Raw genomic sequence first — 25,317 nt, 5'->3', positions numbered from 1 at the left:
CACTATCTACTATCTCTACAATAGCATTCAAACTGCCCCTACATCCCTTCATGGCTGGCAAACCCTGCCTTGCAGACCTAATATATTTGCTGCACCCTGGACTATACAGAATCCAGAACCTAGACAGATCCAAAACATTCATGAACCTTTCCTCCAAAAGCCTTAGTCCCACAGAGGTATCAGTCCTTTCCAAAAGCCCTGCCTTTTCCTCCACTTCCAAACTCCATCATGCTGGACATGTTAATAATTCCAGACCTATGACACCCTTCCTACTCACCTTAATCAACTTTATACTTACCAAAACTACTTCACCTTTGAGAGGCAGACAAACCATCACATCAGGGGTATGGCCATGGGAACCAGAATGTCTCCTTCCTATGCCAACCTTTTCATGGGCCACTTGGAGGGGTCTTTCCTGGGATCCATAAGTCTTCAGTCCCCAGTTTGGTTCAGATACATCAATGACATCTTTACCATATGGACTCTCAGTGAGGCAGGCCTGCTGAAATTCCTGGGATCTGAATACCTTCTCCCAATTAAATTTCATATTCTCCTTTTCCAAATCCCATGCCACTTCCCTTGTTGTTGTTCTCGTCCTCACCGAAGACCAGCTGCACACTTCCGTCCACATTAGACCTACCAACAAACAACAGTACTTACATTTTGACAGTTTCCATCCTTTCCATGTCACCGTTCCCTCCCATACAGCCTTCGAATCTGAGGCAAACATATTTGTTCACATGCAGACTCTTTACAGCAATACACCACCATTCTCACCTCAGCCTTCACTGCAAATAATTACCCCACCAGCATGGGTAAAAAGCAGGTTTCCTGGGCCATCACATCCAATCCTGGTACTGCCAATCCCTCCAGAAGAAAAAAATTTCTAAGCACACCATTGATGACTCAGTATTATCCTGGACTGGAATGGGTTAATCAGCTACTTCAACAGTGCCACAACTTCTTAAAATCATGCCCTGAAATGAGATCCATTGTGACTGAAATTTTGCCCACCACACCTAGAATAGCATTCCATCACCCTCCCAATCTCTGCAGTATTCTTGTCAGACTCTATGCTCCTTCTGCATCCATCTCTCTACCTTATGGCTCCTAACCCTTTCACCATCCCCACTGCAAGACTTGCCCTATGTACCCTCCTACCACCAACTGTAACAGCCCTGTATGTGGCAAAGCATATATCATCAAAGGGAGAGTCACCTGTGAAATGACGTCATATACCAGCTGTTACGTCAACAGTGTTCGGTCTTCTACATCAGCAATGACTACCACTAAATTATCAATTAGGATGAAAGGGCATAGGCAAACGATATATACTGGCAACTCGCAATATCCTGATGCAGAGTATGCTCTACAACATGATATTCATATCTCATCGACTGTTTCACCATCTGGATTTTCCCCTCAGACATCAGTTTCTCAGAACTCCACAGATGGGAACTAGCACTACAACATGTCCTTGGTTCTTGCCACCCACGTGACAATTTCTTCCATTGCAGTATTTCTTCACTGTCTCTACTCTCGGCTTCACACTGTTTTTAGTGCTCTACCATTGTCTTTACCATCTATTTTTCATCACCTCTCCTCCCACCTGTGTTACGTACAATGCACTTAGCTTTTCACTCTTATTAACTCATGCATTATCTTTAAGCAGTAATCTGTGTCTACAATTACCCTGTCTTCCACCTTTAGGCTCTCGGGTTTTCAAATCTCATCCAACGCAGTCCCCAACAGTCTTTCCTTCTCATCCTATATGGTAAATCTCCACAGACCCTGCAGTTCTGGGTAACTTTCCCGAAATCCATCCCTTTTCCTAGACCTCTACAGTTCTTTTCCTTCATCCCTCTTCCTTTCAAATTCAACCCTTCTGCCTGAAGAAGGAGTCACTGGCTCCAAAAGCGTGCTGATTGCAAGTCTTACATGTGTGTTCTGCTTTCACTTGACGAGTAGATTTTTTTAACCATCAAATTAAATATTTTTTTCAATAACTGATTGCTTTCATTGTTATAAAAACAATGTTGAGCAGCACCTGACAGGTCACTCCTCCATCCAACCATGATCCACCCCTTAATCTCCTCAACAACATTCCAGAATTTCTCAACCTCACACTGTCTCGTCATTCCCAAAATCCGTCAGCCTGGCAACTAGCATAACACCCACATGGCATCATCTAGAGGAATCCATCCTAACCTAACTACGTACAATCTCAAATCTGTCACCTGGTTTAGATTCAGTGATAAAATCTGCACGATATGGACAGAGAGGACACCTTATCCTCATTCCTCCCAAAGCTCAATACTTTCTCCTCCATTCGCTTCACCTGGTCCTCCTTAACTCAACAGGCAAGCTTTCTTGGTGTTTACCACCTTAAGGATCGCTAAATCAGTACTTTTGTCCATATGAAATCTACCAACTATCAGCAATATCTCCACTCCAACAGCTGCCACCATTCCGTCCCCTCCATACAGCCGAGCCACCCATGGCTGTCGCATCTCTAGTGACAAGTAGTCCTCTTCCAAATACACCAAGGGCCTTCATAGACTAAAATTAGCCTCCTAACCTTGTACAGAAACAACTCTTTCATCACCTGCCACCCTCACATACCCACTACAAAGGGGGCACTAAATCACATATGGATATTTATGCAGACCTTCTAGAATCATCCTTCAGGGACAGAATCTTCTCATTGAAAAATATTACACAAAGGACATAGACACATGTAACTGCAGTTTTCATTTGAAACAAAGCTTACTACAAGATTGCCACTAGCCACAGCAGAGACTCCCACATAACACCATGCACCCACACCAGAGCCTCCCACACACCTAGCACCATGTGCCCACTGGTGAAACGTCCATCACTATGCACATGGCATTCAGTGCCAGATCATAATCATCCAAGCTTCTACAATGGTAACCCAAGCCGACCATTTCAATTCAACACTGTGCATGTCTTACTATAATGGAACTTTATATCAATGATGTTTCCAACACTTTTAACTCCATTCTCTCATAATACAGTTGCTACATTACAAAAGCATCCCGTTTAAATTCCCTGTACCAAGAGCTATGTCAAACCATTCTCTCCCTCTACAGACCTCCATCTGCTGCCAAGCCCTCCCCCATTTTCCACTTACTGCACTACCTTCAATCTCTTAACACACTGGTTCACAAAAAGTTTAACTTATGTTCCTGATACAGTCTTGCAAACTGTCCTCATGAAAAGATCAGAACGAGTGACTAATTTACCTTCTAAATTTGTCAGTCATGAACAATTCCTTAACAGCAAAAAGTTGTCCTGAGCCATAAAATCTGGTCTATGGAGCAATGAAAGAATGCCATTTGGTCAGATGAGTCTTGTTTCACACTGTTTCCAACTTCTGACACAGATAACTTCTCACATATCATTCCTGGCCTACAACACATACTGTGTACTGGCAAGAGGTGTAGGCTATGTGATTATTTATGCAGCTATATTGTGGTACTGCACGACCCCAAGGTTATCTGTAAAGTTGCATTACTGCCGAGGACAGAGGTGACCATTCTGGCTGATCAGGTCCATCCCATGGTATAATAGTAGTTTTCTATTGGTGATGCTGTGTTTCACGACGACAAGCCCCATTTCTCAAAGCTCACATCACCCAAGACTAGTTTTGTGAGCATGCCTATGAATTGTTGCATCTTCCCTGGCCACCAGTCATCAGGTCTCAATACTACTGAGCCTTTGTTGTCTACTTCAGAGAATGTTATCCGTTTCCATCATTGCTACTTAACTGCTGACCATTTTCCAGGAAGAATGGTATAAGATGCCCTTGCAAACTATACAAGACCTATAATTATTCATTATGAGATGACTGGAAGCTGTTTTGAATGCCAGCAGCTTCCTTACACCAAATTATGCATGGTATGTTTACATTTTTGGTGCTTCCATATATATGGGCTTATGCTGCAAGCATTTCTATCTCATAATTTACTGTCATATGATTTTTATCCTTTTCATAACGAAGATGCCAACAATCGTTTATAAAATACCATATGTTTATAAAGTCTTATTACTTTCAGAATGTGGGAGCATGAACTGATTCTTGGGTGTCTGAAGCACTACATACAACAATATCATCATAGTATCAGGAAACAAACCAACATGCAAATGAATGGCATTGATAGAAAATAAAGGGGGAACAATGTACAAATGGATTAACATAAAATGAAACATTTGTGGAAGTTTGGGAATATAGGGAAATGCTTAAGCACAGAAACACTGGAAGGAGGCATTTAAAAGTAAACAACAAGTAAAACAGGTGGGCATTGACACACCAGCGCACAATGCCATTTTATTTGCATCTTTAGCTGCTTTTCAAGTATAAATTTTATCTAAAGCACAGCACAGGCCAGTGGGCTCACATACGGCACAATCATGCCGACATCTTTTTACTGTAGCACAAACTCACCTTCCAGCAACACGTGAGCATGAGCAAGTGAAGTTCTTAGACTGGAATGGCAGTTCTTTGAGGGAATACTTAAAAAAAGGTCAATAACATTAGAACAGTACTAAATATTTCTATTGGTTATTGCAAAAAGTGAAAATGTTGTAGAATGGTCTTATCTCCACATTATCACAGTCTATAGTTGTAAAACAAAAGACATCTTTGACAATGTGTGAAGGAGACAACTACAAAACACAATTACTGTGATCTCTACATGCTAAAACCTCTGTTCTGCATATTCAAGGAAATATTCTGATACCCGTGTGCCAGCAACAGGGCCAAAATTTTCATGTTGTTTAAAAAACCAGATTGATCAATATCCAATCTTAGTGTTTAGTGGCTCAGAGTAGATTTGGTAACAGTCTTCCAATTAACAATGATGCTTACCTGGATGTACACATGTTTTTGCAAGTAATTACACTTTGTATCCAGTACCAGTGTTGTTTCTAGAAAGATAACTAATTACTGAGAATTTAAGACAGAAAAAACATTTCAGGCATCTACAAGTCTTGGTTCATGATAAACGCTCTAACTCCACAAACAAAAGAATTAGTAAAGAAATATAGTGCAATTATTGTGCTACAAAAATCATGTGATTTTCAAGGTTATGACAATTCCTTTTATATTGTTAATATATTTCAGACAATTAACAGCAAATACAATTAAAATAAATTTAAATAACATATCAACCTCTGCAATTTGTTGAACTGAAACGCCAACACATTCAAATTAATATTCTCTTCCTATTAGGGCACAAAGCCTGAAAAGATCTTTCATACTCCTTACAAATTACATTTTTTATTTCCACAATTTTGTAGAAACATGTCCATCTTAAAATCACCCCATAAAGTAATGTGGATTTTTCATACAGATATCACCCTGTCAGCAGGAACAATAACAAATAGTTTTCTAAAAATATTTGCCACATTCAGCCAGTTCACTAAAGAAAATTAATAAACTGATTAACAGCTGCTTTTACAGATGCTAAAATAAAATCATGTAATGAAGACCATTTAATTTTGATACTAAAAAAGTGGCACATGACTGTGACAGATGACATACATGCAGCAGCAACAGTAGGGCCAGTGATTTTGTTTATTTTCCCTATTAAGAAAACGAGAGATCACATACCTTCACTTTTTGATCAAATGTATGGCTTCATCAAAATAGACAATTTATATACCATTGCAGGCATTATTTCATGTAACAACCTTATGGGATCTATTTTAAATGCTTGCATGCTGTAATACATTCACTGACAATTAATGGCAAATTTGATCCACATGACCAAAATTATGAAGACCTCACAAACACATGGAGCAGTAAACTATTTCCATACATTTCTACACAGTTATAAAATATTCACTAGGTTACACATGTTATAAGTTCAAAGGTTTACTGGGATTTCCGTTAGTTCTTACTATCCTACACTGAATGTTGCTGATCAAGAACAACCGACCTCTCTCATTATTATGTTTCAATTAATTGTATTTCTTGATTTTAGTTAGCATCTGGTACTGAAATAAAATTATGCATTCAATTTGCCTGTTTCTGATAACTGATTCTCCACACTAATATGGGCAAATGATCCAGGAAGCAATGCTGCAAGGATAGTAAAATTTTTTAAGAGCTAGGTAGCTAGATGGGAGAGGTGCGTTGGACCTAAACTCAAATGAGAACGTAAGAAGAAGACAGATTACCATTAATTCAATTTCACACAGTTTTGGCATGGCCAGAGGAGAATGGAAGTTCACAAAGAGACACCTCTCTCTCTCTCTCTCTCTCTCTCTCTCTCTCTCTCTCTCTCCCCCCCCCCCCCCCACACACACACACACACACACACACACACACATCACCCCCCACCCCCCAGGAAAGAAAGTGCTGCCAAAAATAATAGGTGCTATTTAACTTGTATCTTTGCGTTAACATTTTTCAGTTAACTGTTCATTACCTAACATGACTCTGTTAATTCAAAATGTACACACACAAAATACAAGGTGAAGAGAAGTGTTTCATATGTCATCTTAAGAACCATTAAAGACAAGGCGCAAAACTACATGTACCCAAGAAACTGGAAGTAACTGTACTGTAGAAGATAGTGCTCATGATTAGGTAACAAGAAAGAATAGCCATTGAAGTATGAATGCTATGAACAAACCACTGCAAAGAACATGAAGTAGCTACAATTTGAAGAATAAAATAATTATATACTGAGGGAAAGAAATATTGCAACAACTGCTACATGCCTGTGAAGGAAAAGAACTTTGTTTTATCAGTACATTATATAAATAGAAACAATTACTCGGCAATGGTTGAAGTTTGACCGCCACTAAAGAATTAAAATGTCAATTTCTTGCACTCCCACGCATAGGGTGTCCCGCTCATTTATCTGTTGCTCAGTAGCATATTATATACCAACACTTGAATCAAAAACTTCACAAGCCCACAGAATAAGCCACTGCGTTCGCAGTTCATACAATTATTGCACAAACCACATTACTTGGGGAATTATCTAAACCCATAAAGCATGTGTCTGTTGCACATTGAAAGATGCCACTCATTAATTTTAAGTGCACTGAAAATAAAAACCTTTGTAACTGGAGTTTTTTTTTAAAAAAAAATTACCTACTTGGATGCATACATGTTAACAGCACTGTAACATACATATTCAACACACTAAACACTTTCCAATCAATATGAAACATCGAGTGTCACTGCAGAGCGAATGGCTGCCACTAATTATTTAACTGTGGTCCAATAAATTACACTCAATCAATGATAAAAATAGCATATTTTTTAGTAATAATATTAACAACCGTAAACGAAAATTTTGATTATTTTTCACCAAAATTCATGATGGCATTGCCAATACAATCCTAGGGAGAATGAATGAAATGCAATAAGACTGCATAGGTACAATTTTGTTTGAAACATTTAACATTCATCTCTGTAAGGAGAAGATATCAAATTGTTTATTACTTCATTGTTTGAACATTTCTAGAGTATTTTTTTCACAATGTCATTTTTTGCTGTAATGTTCTGCAGTGTTTAAACATTGGACTTCACTTAATATTCATGTTAAAAATACATGACAATGACAAGAAAACTGGCTATATGTGTAAATAATTAAACAATTAGGAGGTGTATTCAGCAGACAAGGGAAGTACAAAGTAGTTAAGTATTACTTACAAATAACACACTTTACCCTCCATACCGTTCTTCCTAAGCGAGAGCTTTGTGTAGATTAAATGCTTAATGTTTTAAAAACTGATTTTTTAATCTTTACAGAATCTTAAATGTTTAGTATTTTAAATTTAGAAAACATGTAATGCCCACCAACAAATGATAAATTCCCAAATTACAGCAAACACTTATCTCAGGAAATTTGAGGTAAGAATACCTGTTGCACTGCTCACAAATTTTACCGACACAACAAGCAACAATTACAAGATGACAGAGGTTGCTATGAAAACCTAACTATCAAAATTAATAATATATCTCAACTGAAAAGAGGCAGTTATGTGCTGATGGTCCCAGTATTTTATCACTTTTCATACACCAGGATTTTCAAAAGACAGAGTAACATGGAACACCCCCCCCCCCCCCCAACACACACACACACACACACACACACACACACACACACACACACACACACACACACACACACACAGTAGAGATAGGTATTTGCGTAGGAAAATACATGAGAAACCTATAGTAAAATATAAGTATGTATAAGAAAAGAAAGCAGCACAAAATTCAACACATTTCGAAGTTTGTTAAAAAAAGATGAAGTATGAGAAAGCCAAACATATCCCAACACATCAACTCCCACACCACTTTACGTACTGGTTGGGGGATTCATCACAAAGCATGTAAGGACACTGTTTTATCGAATATTCAATATCTGCTACTATTTTGTGAAATATGCAGAAGAATACTTTCAATTTTCTAAACTATAACACTTTTCCCATAAAGACAAAGAATTAAATATAATCATGAATTATGTAACGCTTTCATAAGAATGCATGCCATCACATGAACATAGTGATAGACAAAATTTTCTAATACTTGTTTGAAAGACAACTTTCTGACTCTGCTTCATTGATCTTATACTAATTGCAAAATCCTGAAACTAATAAATGTTATTGTAAAACAGTATATCTCACTCCTAGTAACAGCTATTTGAGAAATTCTGACTGATGGAAGACACATCCTTCACATGTCTCCTATATTTTCCTCCTACTGCTGGAGTGATAGCTACACCACTTAAAACACCACCTCAGATGAAGTAGTGAACTCTTGCTTACCAATGAAAATAATAATAAAAAAACAACCTTAAAAGTCAACCACGATGATGAAAGTAGAGAAGAAAATAATACAAGTAAATGAGTTCATTTGGGTACATGAAAGTACACGATTAACTTGCTTTATGTGAGAAATAACTGATTCAATATATGACACAGCAAAAACTGCTACCATACTGTTTATTTTGAATTAGGCCTCAACAACTGCACTATCAAACACTGTAGATGCTTCATCACACCTTCAGTTAAAGTTACAAAAGTATGAGGTAAATAAAATACCTCATGTAAGTATTGCATTAAAATCTACAAAATATAAAATGAGCCACCTCAGCACTCTGCTGCTGCCTCATTATGAGGCGTCATCATCAGAAGCACCATCATGAAATTGTTGCATAAAATATATCACAGGCACCTTATTTGTTTGAGTATCCATTCTCTTTTCCTTGCTCCATCATCAATGTTCTTTGTAACCTTCTTGTGGAACATACACAAGCCACAGTTATTGTTTAAGCAATGTATTGTGGGATGGAAATGAGAAAGATTAACTTAATCACAGATGCAAAAGGTGGGAGCTTTTTCCCCGTTTTTGTACGTCAAAAGGAATCTTTATATAGTTTGCTCATGTGTAATCTCTCGCATCTTATGCACACACTCAACTACTTCCCTCAAAGCTGCCATTCCATAACATTGCCACCAGTACTCATTTTTACTTTTAACTCCAACTGCACTTGCAATTTTACTTAATAATTAGATTATCTACTAATTTCTGACTCCTTGTCATTGATTGTGTGGCAGAATCACTTGTATAGGATGTGGTTGCCCACTGCCAACTGGAAAAAAGAAAAAATTATGTTAGTCTTTATATAAAACAAAAAGAAATACAGAGTTTACACATGCATTTGACATTAAGTGAGAATATGCTAAAGAAGACTGTAAAATTTCAAGTATATAGAACAGCTGACCCATAGGTACTCCATGAGATGAAATTCCAATTGCTGTCAATTTTCTTTCTACTTCGCAATGTATTACTTGCCTTAAAGACCTGTTCCTTCCTCAGTGAGGATGAGGGGTTGGTTTGGTCAGGCTGGAAGAAGTGGCAAGCAACTCAGACCCCAGACTGCAAGGGACCCCCTGTGTTCTAGACATAAGATGTGGCCAGCCATCTTGTCTCCTTGTAAATTTATGATAAAATAATTCATATGTGAAATTAATCGAGGACTCTGAGCTCAGAACTGATCTACCACAAAAATGATATTAAAACTGCAACTCCACTGAGCAAGGAATTTGACACAGTTTTAATTCGCACAAGATTACTTTAGACACAAATGAGATTCTCAATTTTTTGTAGGGAATGAAAACATAAAATGGTGTTGCACAAATAAATGCTAGCACTTGCCTGGAGTGACAGGAGCAGTAAAAAGAATAATATACACTAAAAACCATCAGGATTCGTTAAGATCCTTCCCTGCCTAGCAGTCTACAGGTCCCCACTATAATGTACTCTGAAAAGACTTTTTTTGTTAATTTCACACACGTTCCCAATACGCATTGCTTAAGTATCACTATCATCATCAGTTCAATAGTTGCCGAGGCACAGTAATTTATTTGATCCCATAATGCAGCACTGAACAATGTACCCTGAGTTTTCGACAACTTTTAGACATAATTAATATCTCTGACCAAATTTTCTTTGAAGAAACTAGCCCCTCTTGAAGAACTCTCACATAGTAATGAAAAAATGAGGTATTTTCATAAAAATAATTTGAAACTAAATCAGCAGAAAAAATAGGTGCTTGAAAAATGTGAAGTTTAGCTTTTTATATCCACAGAAGTAAGTATGTGATGAATCTTAATCTTTGCATGTACTGACTTACCAACACAAAGTTTAAAAATAATTTCATTCTTCGACTGCTTTCCAATAGTTTACAAATAGAGGCAACAATTCACAATTTTTGTAAAAAAAAAGAGCGCTAAAAATGAGTATTTTAGCACTTACAAAAAAGTGTATTCTGCAAAGGCTTTTAAATCATATTCATTAGAAAGACAATACAAGCCATCTAAAAAAGAAGGTAGGTCTCTCTCTCTCTCTCTCTCTCTCTCTCTCTCTCTCTCTCTCTCTCTCTCTTAGTGATGTCGTAGTGAAAATGTACCTCTATTCTATCAGTACTCAAATCTGATCTGTCTGATTATGTTTTACAGATTTTTACCACACGCTGGGTAAACTTGAGTCATAAGACCTAGAAAAAAGTAAGGCATTTGTCATGACTCCTCATAACATATTTCTGATAGCTGTTCTGCTGTAAAAGTTACAGAATCAAACTAGTTGTAAACTTCACAATTTAACTGTGTATTACCAGGGCACTGGAGATCATGGAAATAAAATTGTTGCATAAAACTGTAAAACATATTCTTTATGTTTTACTCAATTGTCACACTGTATGCATTTTGATAAAGTTCACTACAATCTGTTTGAAATTTTTTGGATAAGGTTTCATGTCAATGAAAAATTGAATGTGTGCCTTTATTTTGCAATGCTACAGATGAACTAGTTTAATTCCAGTCTGAAGTATAGCATATTTTGTGTTCTCATAGTTTTCTGTTTATGTGAAGCGTAAGTGCACTGATGCAAAGACTGTACAAATCTGTTGCTACATTACATCGTGGCTCCATCACTGATGGTTTCTTCTAAAGTAAGAGAACCATCATCCCATCACCATAAGGTCACACCTGAAGCTGTCCAGCAGCAGCAACAGCAACAGCAGCAGCAGCCGCCGCCGCCAGAGGTAGTTTTCTTTACCACAAGATTCCAAACCTGATAAGATTCTCTTCATACAGAACCTCATCAGGTCTGATAAGGGTTTGTTTCCACAGGGTGCCAAGCCTGGTTATATATTTCTTTAAGTGTCCCAGGTGTAAGATAGAAGAGTTCTCTCTCAGGATCATAAACTAGTGTTTGCTTAAAGGTACTTTAATTTTTTTATGGGTTTTGTTAATGTGCTGTTTAATATCCCCAGGAAAAATATACTGCTCACCAAATGATGTTCTTAAGGAGCTGGAGTAACTGCAATACTAGGCTGTTACGCAATCCAGCACTTGTTACTACATGATGACCAATACAAGGCATTTTCTCGACCATGTGGGTGCATTAAGCATGTTAACATATCCTTCTCCTCAGTGGAAGCCTCACAGACATTTCCAACCCATTATTCTTTTTCATAAATACAATCATCTTACTGTACTGGATATAAGCTCAATGTTAATCTACTTCCTTAACTACAGTCACTAATTTTTAGCCAGGAAAGATAATGCATCATTTCAAATGCTACTGACCTGAATTGATGTTTTATCAGATGGCTAAAAACAATTTCCTCTAGTTCCTGCTAGAGTATGCCCATGTTTAAACTTCTCTTGTACAATTTCCTCTTTGTGGTTGGAAAAAAAATTGACATTAATGCTCTAACTTCAGAAGTGAAACAGTTCTATAAACATAAGAATCTGTCTACCAACTGGCTGTTTGCAATCTTGCTCTTGCTGCTAATTCTTTTGTTGTAACTCCAATCCCGCCACAAGGTGACTTTACATTCATTCATTCTGTCATTGTTCCAAAGTCTCTTATGATGGCACAAATTGTGAAAATATTGTATTGGGCACTAGAGTCATGACTGAAATAATGTATGTGGGAAACCTGAGTAGATTGTCTTAACATATTTGGTCAACTCCTTTTATAAAAACATGAATATTAATTCCTGACAGTCAGTAGATGGAGATAAGTGATCTAACTATTTTCAAATAGATTTTTTTTTAATGTTTCAAAAACATGAACAGTAATTATGTCCTATTGCACAAAATCACTGCTAACACAAAACTCAGATCCCACCTTCTGATTTTGGCAAAAAGAGATAACAAAGGATGTATCATTTCTTGAATATTTTCACTGCACTGTGTCTTGAATTATTAATGAATAATTTTCAGCTAAAGCCATTAGTATATGAAGCTATAGAGCGATCCACGAATGATAGCGGTTCGTGCATCTTGAGGTATGCTCAGGGATGGCATTGTTGACACATGCGCATCCTTTCCACCTGAACTAAACATATATCCTGCAGATTATGTTTCTTGCTTGCTTATACAGAATTTATCGTTACCACCAACACCAGCGATAACAACTCACTACGATCACGTTTAATGCTCGCATTAGTTACAGCATTAAGAGCAGGGTGCTCCAAAGACTACTGAACAGCTGTGGGCTGTCTTGAGTAAGAGTGATTTAGGTGCACAGAATAAGCCTAAACTCGACAGCCACCGTTCGTGACTCCAACTACAGTTTTCCTTTATGTCACATTTAGGGGCTTGAAGTTGCAAACTTGGCAATATTTTGATTCGTTTGTGTACCACGTTTTGTTATTGGAAATGGCACATTTCCTCTGCAACTCTTGTTTCATTTTGACTTTTTCTCTTGTTTATCTGTTATTGCTGCAGTATTACCTTGCAGCAGCTGCATACAGTAAAACTCTTTGTTAGAGATCATTTCTTACCAGTCAAAATTACAAAAAATTGACTGAAAACTAACACAATGAAAAATTTCCCAGAATTTTAAAAATTGCTGAGTTTTTTGGTTTTTTCCTGGTTTGGAAAAATCTCTCAGGTTTTCCCCGGATTCCCTAGGATGTATACACTCTTGTTGTTGTAGGATGTATACACACTGTTATTGTTGTCAGTAGAAAAGGTTTTACTTTCAAAAAAGATGGATCGCAGAATTTAGATTAAATTTTTCTTTAAAAATTTAATGAAGTGCAGCACCACATTCAAAATGTTGACAGTGGCTTTTGGCGAGAATATACCAGAAGTAAGACACAAGTTTATGAGTGGTATAAATGTTTAAAATAGGGTTAAGAAGACGTTTAAGACTATGACAACTCTGTACACCGTACCACATCAACAGCTGATGACAATGCGGATGTAGGAATGAAAAGTGTCATCCCATGTCAATTCAATGCAGTCAAGTAACATTTTCAACCTGACCATCTCAGATTTCTTTCAAATTTGGTGCATTCAATGGCCCAGGTAAGAGATGGAAAAATACCAATTTGCAGGTGTGTGTTACAACTGTGAAGAAAGTTATAGGTCTGTAAAGGTTGGCATTAGTGCGAAATTTACACGCATACGTTGCAACAAATGACTGTAATTCTGGTTCTAATTCAGTTATAGCAATGAAAATGGCATTATTGGAAAGCTAATGAATAGACCTTTACATTGATATGCTAGATGGCAAGTTTCTGAGAATTTTCATACTGAAGGTCATTAGTTTGTCACCATCAACATACTACCGAGATGAAGACGGTAACACACATATATGAAACACAAATTACGATAAAGTACAATCCATAAGCAATATTGTACAAAAATATGGTATACCTTATTATAGTGGTATTATGAATTATTTACATTACATTACATTATTTACATTACAGTTGTAATGAAAAGGCAATGAGAAGTTATTACATCTCTCCTCACAATTTCCCACTAAATTGTTAATGTTCGCGAGATCTGATGAAGGGAGATTGTATGTCCTTCCAGTTGGTGTCACTGAATCGACTCTTGTGATAATGTCATATTTTCTGATGACATAAGTGTCTGGTTTGGCAGGAAAAACAAATGACGGAGATGGTACATGTGGATGCAAGAAGTTGATCTTTACTTCATCTGTTTCTTCACATGTCTGCAAGACATATGCAACCCACCAATGACTGTCACACATACAGGCATCAAATGTATGTATATTTGTTAACAGCGTTTCATCCACCATAGCAATCAGTCACTCTTCTCTACTCACTAAAGAAGCAGAATATGTCTTTGACTTCACTAAACCTTTGTTAACAGGTATTACACAATGAAACTTATGGGTACCTGGAATCGTCCTTGTAGTTTTGAAACATTGTTTCAGCTTGGCTTTATCTTCATCAAGATGGGAAACTGATGCATGATGGAAAACACATAGAGGAATATTTTCCTTGCACCACTCAAACAACTGTCGTGATGTCAAAATATGATTTTCGTAATATCGCTTGAGGCTGGCAAGTCTTGCTAATCTTTACAGTTCCTGCTACCCCATCACAAGGTCCTTTACCATGTGCTGTAGCAAAAAAAATGCCATTCTGCTGTAACATCAAAATCTTATTGATGGTAGGACAAATTCATAATGTTCTTTCTGTTTTTGTATTGAGCAGCACATGCATCCAAAAAGTAACAAATGTGCTTTGGATTTGACACTAACATTTTAAGAAATTTATGGAATCTGTCTACAATGAATAAACATACACTGTATTATGCTGAAGGCAAGCAGATATTTCCATGTATGATACATGTCATATTTTATTAGTGCTTGAATCTCTGTAGTAAGCTATAAATGGGTGAATTGTAGCCTGTGAATTATTCCAGTGGAATCCTTGTACCTCATCCTGAATAGTGAAGGAGTAATTTTCTGCAAAGTCACAAAGAACATGAAACTCATTTACTTTGAGACCTCCTTTAATTATTTTACAGAAATGTGACTACTGCTGGGAGATAAATTAGTGTGGTAGGAGCTGTTGTAACCTCGATGCAAACACCTCAATGAAATTATCTGTTGACTGTTATAGCCTCTAGAGCTACCCTGCCTGTAGTTGACCAACACTTATATGCAATTTCGTCAATGCAGTTCTTACCAAACAGACCATACAGATAATCAGTCTTGTCACACCTAGACAATAGGGACATGAACCTAAGAAACATGCTGGACAGACAAAAAGTCTCTTCTTCCTGGCATCATACGGCTCACTTCATGATCACAGTGAAAATCACGCACACACTGAACAGTTCTCTCACATAATACCTTACCTGGCTTTGGATTTGGTGTCACTAATAAGCCATGTTCTGCTACTGTTTTGCTCTCCGTACCATGTAATCTGAAGCGGAAAATTCTTTCATAGTTTTCATTACACTCCAACTCTTTGGAAGTACAGTTAGAATTTGTGTTTTGTCACACATACAGTCTGAACTGTGAAACTTATTTTTCAGCTGGGTGATAATTTCACTTTCTCCAATTTCAGTCTCTTCTTTTTCCGGTTGTGCCACATAAGTATGCTCCAACACAGAGGCTTTTTTTTTTTCAGTGTTTGTTTTGGGTACTTTTTCTCACTCTGAAGCCTCTTCCTTCACCTAAATACTTAAGGCTATTATTTAAAGCATCGAGTGCCAGATCTGATGCTACTTCATATTCACTTAAATAATTTCTGGAAGTACATGGCACAACTGAGGCAACATCTGCAGTGATTGTCGGGTTTTGTGATTTTTTTATTACACTTAAAGCAAATTTTTCCACCTAAAAATACATTAGGATATTTGTTTATCATCCAGAACATTCCTTAAATTCTTTTGCAATCTTGAATGACCACCTTTCCTAAACGGATTACAACAATACGATTTTGGCTTTAAATCCATCTTTTACTAAATATTACGACACATTTACACTGCACTTTGTTAAAGAAGCCACAGCCATAAAACATACGAAACAAAATTTGCATAATATATAGAGACCAGTGGACTAATGGTGACAAGTTGAAATAAGAGTCTCACTGATTGGTTGGTTTAAAAGAGGGGGAATGTGGTGTCACCGCCAGACACAACACTTGCTAGGTGGTAGCCTTTTAATCGACCGTGGTGCGGTAGTATACGTCGGACCCGCGTGTCGCCACTATCAGTGATTGCAGACCGAGCGCCGCCACATGGCAGGTCTAGAGAGACTTCCTAGCACTCGTCCCAGTTGTACAGCCGACTTTGCTAGCGATGGTTCACTGACAAATTACGCTCTCACTTGCCGAGACGATAGTTAGCATAGCCTTCAGCTACATTATTTGCTACGACCTAGCAAGGCCCCAGTATCCGTACTATTGATATTGTGAATCATGTACCATAAAGAGCGACGTTCTCCATTCATGGATTAAAGTTAAGTATTCCACCAGCTACGTCTGTTTTTCTCAATTCTAATTCCCTTGTCATGTTCCAGACCCCACGCCAGACTGCGTGAGATAAAACGCGTGCATTTCAGCCTCCTTTACTACCAAGGTTGGCTCTCCTGCCAACCACAACAGGGAAAGGGACCAAACTATGAGGTCATTGGTCCCTTGTTCCTAATAAAACAATGCCACAAGTGTGAGAATAAAACAGAGGAGACATATAACACAAAACGAAAAGATGGGAAAGACCACAAGAATGAAGGAAAGACAACAAACACTAAAAGGAACAAAAGAGGACAAGAAAACAACAGAGATGCAGGAAACAGAAGAGAGTAAAAGAAGGAAGCAGATTACAGTGGCTGGCCAACCACGAAAATAAAAATGAAAATCCAGCTACCCTGCAACACATTAACACTTCCACCCTAAAAGAACTAGGGTGGAGGACACAGAGAGACAAAGGACATGCGCCAAAACTCTGATCAAATGATGAAACGCACCCTCACGGATGAAACGTAAAACCTAATCAGCTGATTAGGTGTTGTCTGCTAAAATCAATGATAATGAGTCTGGCAACTAGAGATAAGGTCGCAGAGCACCCAGAGGAGGACAGAGCAGAAGAATATGGGCCACTGTCAACCGGGCGCCGCACCTTCACCGTGGTGGGTCTTCACAGCGTATGAGGTAGTGTGGGTCGCACAGGAATGGCCAATGCAGAGAACCACGGAGTCCCTGCAAGAGGCCCTCATCGAGGACTTCCATACATTCGTGGTCCCCTTAATGGCCCGCAGTTTGTTGTGCTTACTAAGATGTTGCCATTCCATCTCCCAAAGCTGAAAAACCTTGTGGCATAATAACGAATGAGGGTCAGTTGCGGGGATGCTCATCTCCAGAAGTGGTTTCCATGTAGCCTGCTTGGCCAGTCTGTCAGCAAGTTCATTTCTTGGTATTCCGACATGACCAGGGGTCCAAAAGAACACCACCAAACGACTGGACTGTTCCAGAGAATAGGGACTCCTGGTTGGATGCTACCAAAGGATGACGAGGACAGCACTCGTCGATAGTTTTCAGGCTTCTCAAGGAGTCAGTACATAAAAGAAAAGACTCCCCAGAGCATGAACAGCGATACTGAAGTGCACGAGAAATGGCCACCAGCTCTGCAGTGAATACACTGCAGCCTTTGGGTAAGGAATGCTGTTCAATATGGCCACTGTGAACATACACAAAGCCAATGCGACCTTCAGCCATCGAGCTGTTGGTGTAAACCACTTCGGAGCCCCGAAACACGTCAAGAATCAAGAGGAAGTGACAGCGGAGAGCCGCAGGGTTAACGGAGTCCTTAGGGCCATGTGAAACGTCCAGACGAAGTTGCAGCCGAGGCGTACACCATGAAGGCGTACGTGAGCGGACCTCAAGTAGAGGTGGTAAAGGGAAGGACTCCAGTTTAGAGCGAAGGGACCGCACATTAAATTCAGCAGATTGTAGCGCAGTCGTTAGGCATTTGTACAGGACAGTTGATACATTCTTTGCGTGTTTCGCTAACGTTATCTAGGCACGGACACTTGTTTCAGTAACTGTTGTCCAACATCGATTAGAATGGACAGGGACTGCGATTGCTGTGTTTGGATGAGGGCTGACTTGGCATCCCTTCGCTCACAGCTGCAATCTGCGCTGACTTCGGTCGCGCACCTTGAGGCTGTTGCCAATGGGCACCACTGTGGGGAGCCGGACTTGGGTATCACGGGGATGTCAACCTCGTCCCATCTGTCCCCAGATCGGTCTGCCGCTGTGGTTGCCCCGGTTGCTGCCCGCAGTGGGGCTGAGCCCTCGCCTGTGGTCGATTGGTAGGTCGTTCCAAGGCTTTGCAGGCAGCGAAAGGCGTCCCCGGAGGCTGATCAGAAAGCCTCCCCGGTGCGCCTGACAAACCGGTTTCAGGCACTGTCTCTGGCTGAGCCAGATGCAGCTGCCTGCCCTGTTTCAGAGGATCATTCTCAGCCTTCAAGGTCCGGGCAATCGCAGAGGGTGGGCTTACTGGTAGTCGGGAGCTCCAATGTTAGGCGCGTAATGGGGCCCCTTAGGGATATGGCGGCTAAGGAGGGGAAGAAATCCAGTGTGCACTCCGTGTGCATTCTGGGAGGAGTCATTCCTGATGTGGAAAGGGTCCTTCTGGATGCCATGAAGAGCACAGGGCGCAGCCAGCTGCAGGTGGTGGCACATGTCGGCACTAATGACGTGTGTCGCTTTGGATCTGAGGAAATTCTCTCTGGATTCCAGCGGCTATCTGATTTGGTGAAGGCTGCCGGTCTTGCTTACGAGATGAAGGCAGAGCTCACCATCTGCAGCATCGTTGACAGAACCGACTACGGACCTTTGGTACAGAACCGGGTGGAGGGTCTGAATCAGAGGCTCGGACGGTTTTGCGATCGTATTGGCTGCAGATTCCTTGACTTGCGCCATAGGGTGGTGGGGTTTCGGGTTCCGCTGAATAGGTCAGGAGTTCACTACACTCAGCTGGCGGCTACACGGGTAGCGGAGGCTGTGTGGCGTGGACTGGGCGGTTTTTTAGGTTAGAAGGCCTCGGGAAAGTGCGGGATGGGCTGCAATGTCAAAGGGTGCTTGGCAATTACAGGACGTGCTTGGATCAAGGAACAGTCGGAATTATAGTTGTAAACTGTTGTAGTTGCGCTGGAAAAGTCCCTGAGCTTCAAGCGCTAATAGAAAGCACAGAAGCTGATATCGTTATAGGTACAGAAAGCTGGCTAAAGCCTGAAATAAGTTCTGCAGAAATTTTTACGAAGTCTCAGACGGTGTTTAGGAAAGATAGATTAGGCAGAATTGGTGGTGGAGTGTTTGTGTCTGTCAGTAGTGGTTTATCTTGTAGTGAAGTCGAAGTAGATACTCCGTGCGAATTGGTATGGGTGGAGATTATACTTAACAGCCGAATTAAGTTGATAATTGGCTCCTTCTACCGACCCCCAGACTCCGATGATACAGTTGCGGACCAGTTCAGAGAAAGTTTGAGTCTCGTAACAAATAAATACCCCACTCATACGGTTATAGTTGGTGGGGACTTCAACCTACCCTCGATATGTTGGAAAAAATACTTGTTCAAAACCGGTGGTAGGCAGAAAACGTCTTCCGAGATTGTCCTAAATGCTTTCTCCGAAAATTATTTCGAGCAGTTAGTCCACGAACCCACACGAATTGTAAATGGTTGCGAAAACACACTTTACCTCTTAGCCACAAACAATCCAGAGCTGATAGAGAGCATCATGACTGATACAGGGATTAGTGATCACAAGGTCGTTGTAGCTAGGCTCAATACCATTTCTTCCAAATCCATCAGAAACAAACGCAAAATAATTTTATTTAAAAAAGCGGATAAAGTGTCACTAGAAGCCTTCCTAAACGACAATTTCCATTCCTTCCGAACTGACTATGCGAATGTACACGAGATGTGCCTAAAATTCAAAGATATAGTAGCAACAGCAATTGAGATATTCATACCTCATAAGTTGGTAAGAGATGGAACAGATCCCCCGTGGTACACAAAAAAGGTCCGAACGCTGTTGCAGAGGCAACGGAAAAAGCATGCCAAGTTCAGAAGAACGCGAAATTCCGAAGATGGGCTAAAATTTACAGACGCGCGAAATTTGGCACGTACTTCGATGCGAGATGCCTTTAATAGGTTCCACAACGAAACATTGTCTCGAAATTTGATAGAAAATCCGACGAAATTCTGGTCGTATGTAAAGTACACAAGCGGCAAGACGCAGTCAATACCTTCGCTGCGCAGTGCCGATGGTACTGTTATCGACGACTGTGCCGCTAAAGCGGAGTTATTGAACGCAGTTTTCCGAAATTCCTTCACCAGGGAAGACGAATGGAATATTCCAGAATTTGAAACACGAACATCTGCTAGCATGAGTTTCTTAGAAGTAGATACCTTAGGGGTTGGGAAGCAACTCAAATCGCTTGACACGGGCAAGTCTTCAGGTCCAGATTGTATACCGATTAGGTTCCTTTCAGATTACGCTGATACTATAGCTCCCTACTTAGCACTCATATACAACCGCCCGCTCACCGATAGATCTGTACCTACAGATTGGAAAATTGCGCAGGTCGCACCAGTGTTCAAGATGGATAGTAGGAGTAATCCATTTAACTACAGACATATATCATTGACGTCGGTTTGCAGTAGGTTTTGGAGCATATACTGTATTCAAACATTATGAATCACCTCGAAGGGAACGATCTATTGACACGTAATCAGCATGGCTTCAGAAAACATCGCTCTTGTGCAACGCAGCTAGCTCTTTATTCGCACAAAGTAATGGCCGCTATCGACAGAGGATCTCAAATTGATTCCGTATTTCTAGATTTCCGGAAAGCTTTTGACACCGTTCCTCACAAGCGACTTCTAATCGAGCTGCGGAGCTATGGGGTATCGTCTCAGTTGTGCGACTGGATTCGTGATTTCCTGTCAGGAAGGTCGCAGTTCGTAGTAATAGACGGCAAATCATCGAGTAAAACTGAAGTGATATCAGGTGTTCCCCAGGGAAGCGTCCTGGGACCTCTGCTGTTCCTGATCTTTATAAATGACCTGGGTGACAATCTGAGCAGTTCTCCTAGATTGTTCGCAGATGATGCTGTAATTTACCGTCTAGTAAGGTCATCCGAAGACTAGTATCAGTTGCAAAGCGATTTAGAAAAGATTTCTGTATGGTGTGTCATGTGGCAGTTAACGCTAAATAACGAAAAGTGTGAGATGATCCACATGAGTTCCAAAAGAAATCCGTTGGAATTCGATTACTCGATAAATAGTACAATTCTCAAGGCTGTCAATTCAACTAAGTACCTGGGTGTTAAAATTACGAACAACTTCAGTTGGAAGGACCACATAGATAATATTGTCGGGAAGGCGAGCCAAAGGTTGCGTTTCATTGGCAGGACACTTAGAAGATGCAACAAGTCCACTAAAGAGACAGCTTACACTACACTCGTTCGTCCTCTGTTAGAATATTGCTGCGTGGTGTGGGATCCTTACCAGGTGGGATTGACGGAGGACATCGAAAGGGTGCGAAAAAGGGCAGCTCGTTTTGTATTATCACGTTATAGGGGAGAGAGTGTGGCAGATATGATACACGAGTTGGGATGGATGTCATTACAGCATAGACGTTTTTCGTCGCAGCGAGACCTTTTTACGAAATTTCAGTAACCAACATTCTCTTCCGAATGCGAAAATATTTTGTTGAGCGAACAGAAAGGTTTAGGTGTTCGTTTTTCCTGCTCGCTGTTCGGGAGTGGAATAGTAGAGAGATAGTATGATTGTGGTTTGATGAACCCTCTGCCAAGCACTTAAATGTGAATTGCAGAATGGTCATGTAGATGTAGATGCACATGAACCACAACTGTTAGCCCCGACCTGGGTCACCAATGCACCGGGCGAGAAAAGGAGATGGTAATTCAGATGCTCAGGAAAATTATGAATGTGTGCAATGTAACTGGTGAGCAGTTGTGTACGTCTGATTTGCAATAGAAGGACCCCAGCCTCCACCAGTAGCCTGGTCACCGGACTTTCCCTAAAGGCTCCTGTTGCTGTCCGAACCCCGCAGTGGTGCACGGGGGTCGAGTAAACACAATGCTGAGGGCACTGCCGAACCATCAACCACACTCCCATAGTCAGTCCAGGATTGGACAAGAGTTCTGTAGAGCCGCAATAGCATAGAGCGATCTGCACCCCAATCGGTGTTGCTCAGGAAACAGAGGGCATCGAGGTGCTGCCAGCACTTGTGCTTAAGCCGACGTAAATGAGGAAGCCAAGTCAATCGAGCATCGAAAACCAGTACTAAGATTTGATATGTCTCCACTACAAAGAGTGGATCATCATGAAGGTAAAGATCTGGGTCTAGATGAACGATACAATGCCGACAGAAGGGCATGATACATGACTTTGCAGATGAAAAGTGGAAGCCATGGGCTAGAGCCTATCACTGCACCTTGTGAATGGCTCCCTGTAGGCGTCGCTCAGCAACACCAGTACTGGAACAGTAGTACGAAATGCAGAAGTCTTCTGCATACAGAGAAGGTGAGACGGAGGGCCCGACAGCTGCTGCTAGACCTTTAATGGCCACTAAAAAGACACACTTAATACAGAGCCCTGCAGGACTCCTTTCTCCTGGACACGGATGGCACTATGGAAGGCACCATCTTGGACACGGAAAGTACGGAGTGATGGGAAGCTTTGGATAAAAATCACAAGTGGACCCCGGAGGCCCCACTCATACAATATGGCAAGGATATGATGTCGCCGGGTCGTGTTGTGTGCTATACATAAGTCAAAAAAGACAGCAACCAGGTATTGGCATATGGAAAAGTCTGTTTGGATGGCAGACTTGAGAGACAAAATTATCTGTGGCAGAGCGACCCTGGCAGAAGCCACCCTGACATGGAGCCAGTAGGCCATGAGACTCCAGGACTCAACCCAACCGCCAACATACCATACGTTCCAGCAGCTTACAAAGAATGTTGGTGAGGCTGATGGGCTGATTGCTATCCACATCAATCGGGTTTTTTCCAGGTTTGAGCACCAGAATGATGGTGCTCTCCCACCACTGTGACGAAAAGGCACCATCACACCAGATCCAGTTGAAGAGGATAATGAGATGTCGCTTGTAGTCAGATGCGAGATGTTTATTCATCTGGCTGTGGATCCAATCAGGCCCAGGGGCTGTGTCAGTGCAATGTGCAAGGGCATTGAGGAGCTTACACTCTGTAAATGGGGGGGCATTATAGGATTCACTGTGGTGTGCAGTGAATGAGAGGACATTCCCTTCCAGCCGCCGTTTGAGAGTGCGAAAGCCTGGGGGGTAATTCTCCAACGCAGAGGCTCAAACAAAGTGCTCGGTAATCACATTTGCGTCAGTACATAACAAGCCATTTATGGTAACACCAGGAGCACCTGTTGGGTTCTGGTACCCAAAAACACGCTTGATCTTTGTCCAGACTTGGGAAGGTGACGTATGGCACCCAATGGTCGAGATGTATCTCTCCCAACACTCCTCCTTCTGTCCTTTGGTAAGTTGGCAAACAAGGCCACGAAGCTGTTTAAAAGGCTATGAGGTGCTCCAGGTAAGGGTGGTGTTTATGCCACTGTAGACCTTGCCGACACTCATTAATTGCTTCAGCGACTTCCAGTGACCACCAAGGGACTACTGACACCTTGGGCACCCTGAAGAGCGAGGGATCGTGCTTTCTGCTGCAGAAACAATTGTTGTAGTCACCTGCTCCACCATGACATCAATGTTACCGAGCGGGGGAAATTCAACAGTGACAGCAGAAGTGAAAGTTTCCTAGTCCGCCTTGTTCAAAGCCCATCTGGGTAGGCATCTGTGGGCCTGACATGAGGGCAGTGACAGGAAGATGGGGAAGTGGTCACTACCACACAGGTCATCATGTGCTCTCCAGTAGATAGATGGGAGAAGTCCTGGGCTGCAAATTGATAAATCAATAGTCGAGTAACTACCATAAGCCACACTGAAATGTGTGGCTGCCCAGGTATTTAAGAGGTCAAACTGAGACAGAGAAGTTTCTACATCTCTGCCTCTAACAGTAAGCACGGTGCTACCCCACAAGTGGTTATGAGCATTGAAATCTCCAAAAAGTAGGAAAGGTTTAGGTAGTTGATCAATCAGTGCAGCTAATACAATCAGGTGTAGTGCACTATCTGGAGGAAGATATACATTGCAGACAGTTATTTCCTGCGCCTTTCTTATTCCGACAGCCACAGCTTCAAGAGGGGTTTGAAGAGGCACAGGTTCACTACAACTCAATTTAGGACATAAACACAAACTCCACCTGACACACTATTATAGTCGCTACGGTTCCTGTAATATCCCTATAGCCACGGAGGGCATGGATCCACATTGCCAGGAACAAGGATTCCTGGAGGGCAATGCAGATAGCAGGTGTAAAGCTTAACAGATGCCATAGCTCAGACAGGCAGTGGAAAAAACCGCCGCAATTCCACAGGAGGATGACATTGTAAGACTGGGAAGACATGGGACATTCAATGAGGCAGTTTACACCTCAGAGTCACCTGCAGCCACTGACTTATTGCCTGAGCAGTCTATACCCATCATGTCTGAGGGTCTGGTGAGATCTAGGTCCTCAGCGGATGCCAAAATCTCCACCCCATCCTCAGACGCAGAGTTTGCATGTAGTGGTGGTGGTGGTGGGGGGGGTGGGGGTGGTGGTGGGGGTGGTGGTGGGGGTGGTGGTGGGGGTGGTGGTGGGGGTGGTGGTGGGGGTGGTGGTGGGGGTGGTGGGGGTGCCACTGCAATTTCCTTGGTCTTGGGGGTTTTCTTTTTGGGTTTTTCTGATCCTTGGGTTTCCCTGGCTGGGAGGACGTCACCAGCTCAGTCTCTGGGACTGAGGATGAGCGTGAAGCCCTATGACCAGCTGCTTTTGGGATCTTCAGCCACTGGCAGGTGTCATCTTTCCTGCTAGCAGAAAC

General features: G+C 41.1%; 1 protein-coding gene across 1 annotated transcript in view; it reads right to left on the bottom strand.

Moving 5' to 3' along the window:
• Nucleotides 1-4,310: 4,310 nt before the first annotated feature.
• LOC126285302 (ataxin-2-like) overlaps nt 4,311-25,317 on the bottom strand; it is a 107,637-nt gene continuing 86,630 nt past the window's right edge. Inside the window, exon 13 of the mRNA XM_049984593.1 lies at nt 4,311-9,641. Within this exon, the coding sequence (XP_049840550.1) occupies nt 9,589-9,641 (53 nt within the window). The 3' untranslated portion in view covers nt 4,311-9,588. The remainder of the gene's footprint in view (nt 9,642-25,317) is intronic.

This window comes from Schistocerca gregaria, chromosome 8 (assembly GCF_023897955.1).
Source record: "Schistocerca gregaria isolate iqSchGreg1 chromosome 8, iqSchGreg1.2, whole genome shotgun sequence".
Taxonomy (NCBI): Eukaryota; Metazoa; Arthropoda; class Insecta; order Orthoptera; family Acrididae; genus Schistocerca; species Schistocerca gregaria.
The sequence above is the reverse complement of the archived record's forward strand: the minus strand, read 5'-3'. Positions and strand labels throughout refer to the sequence as shown.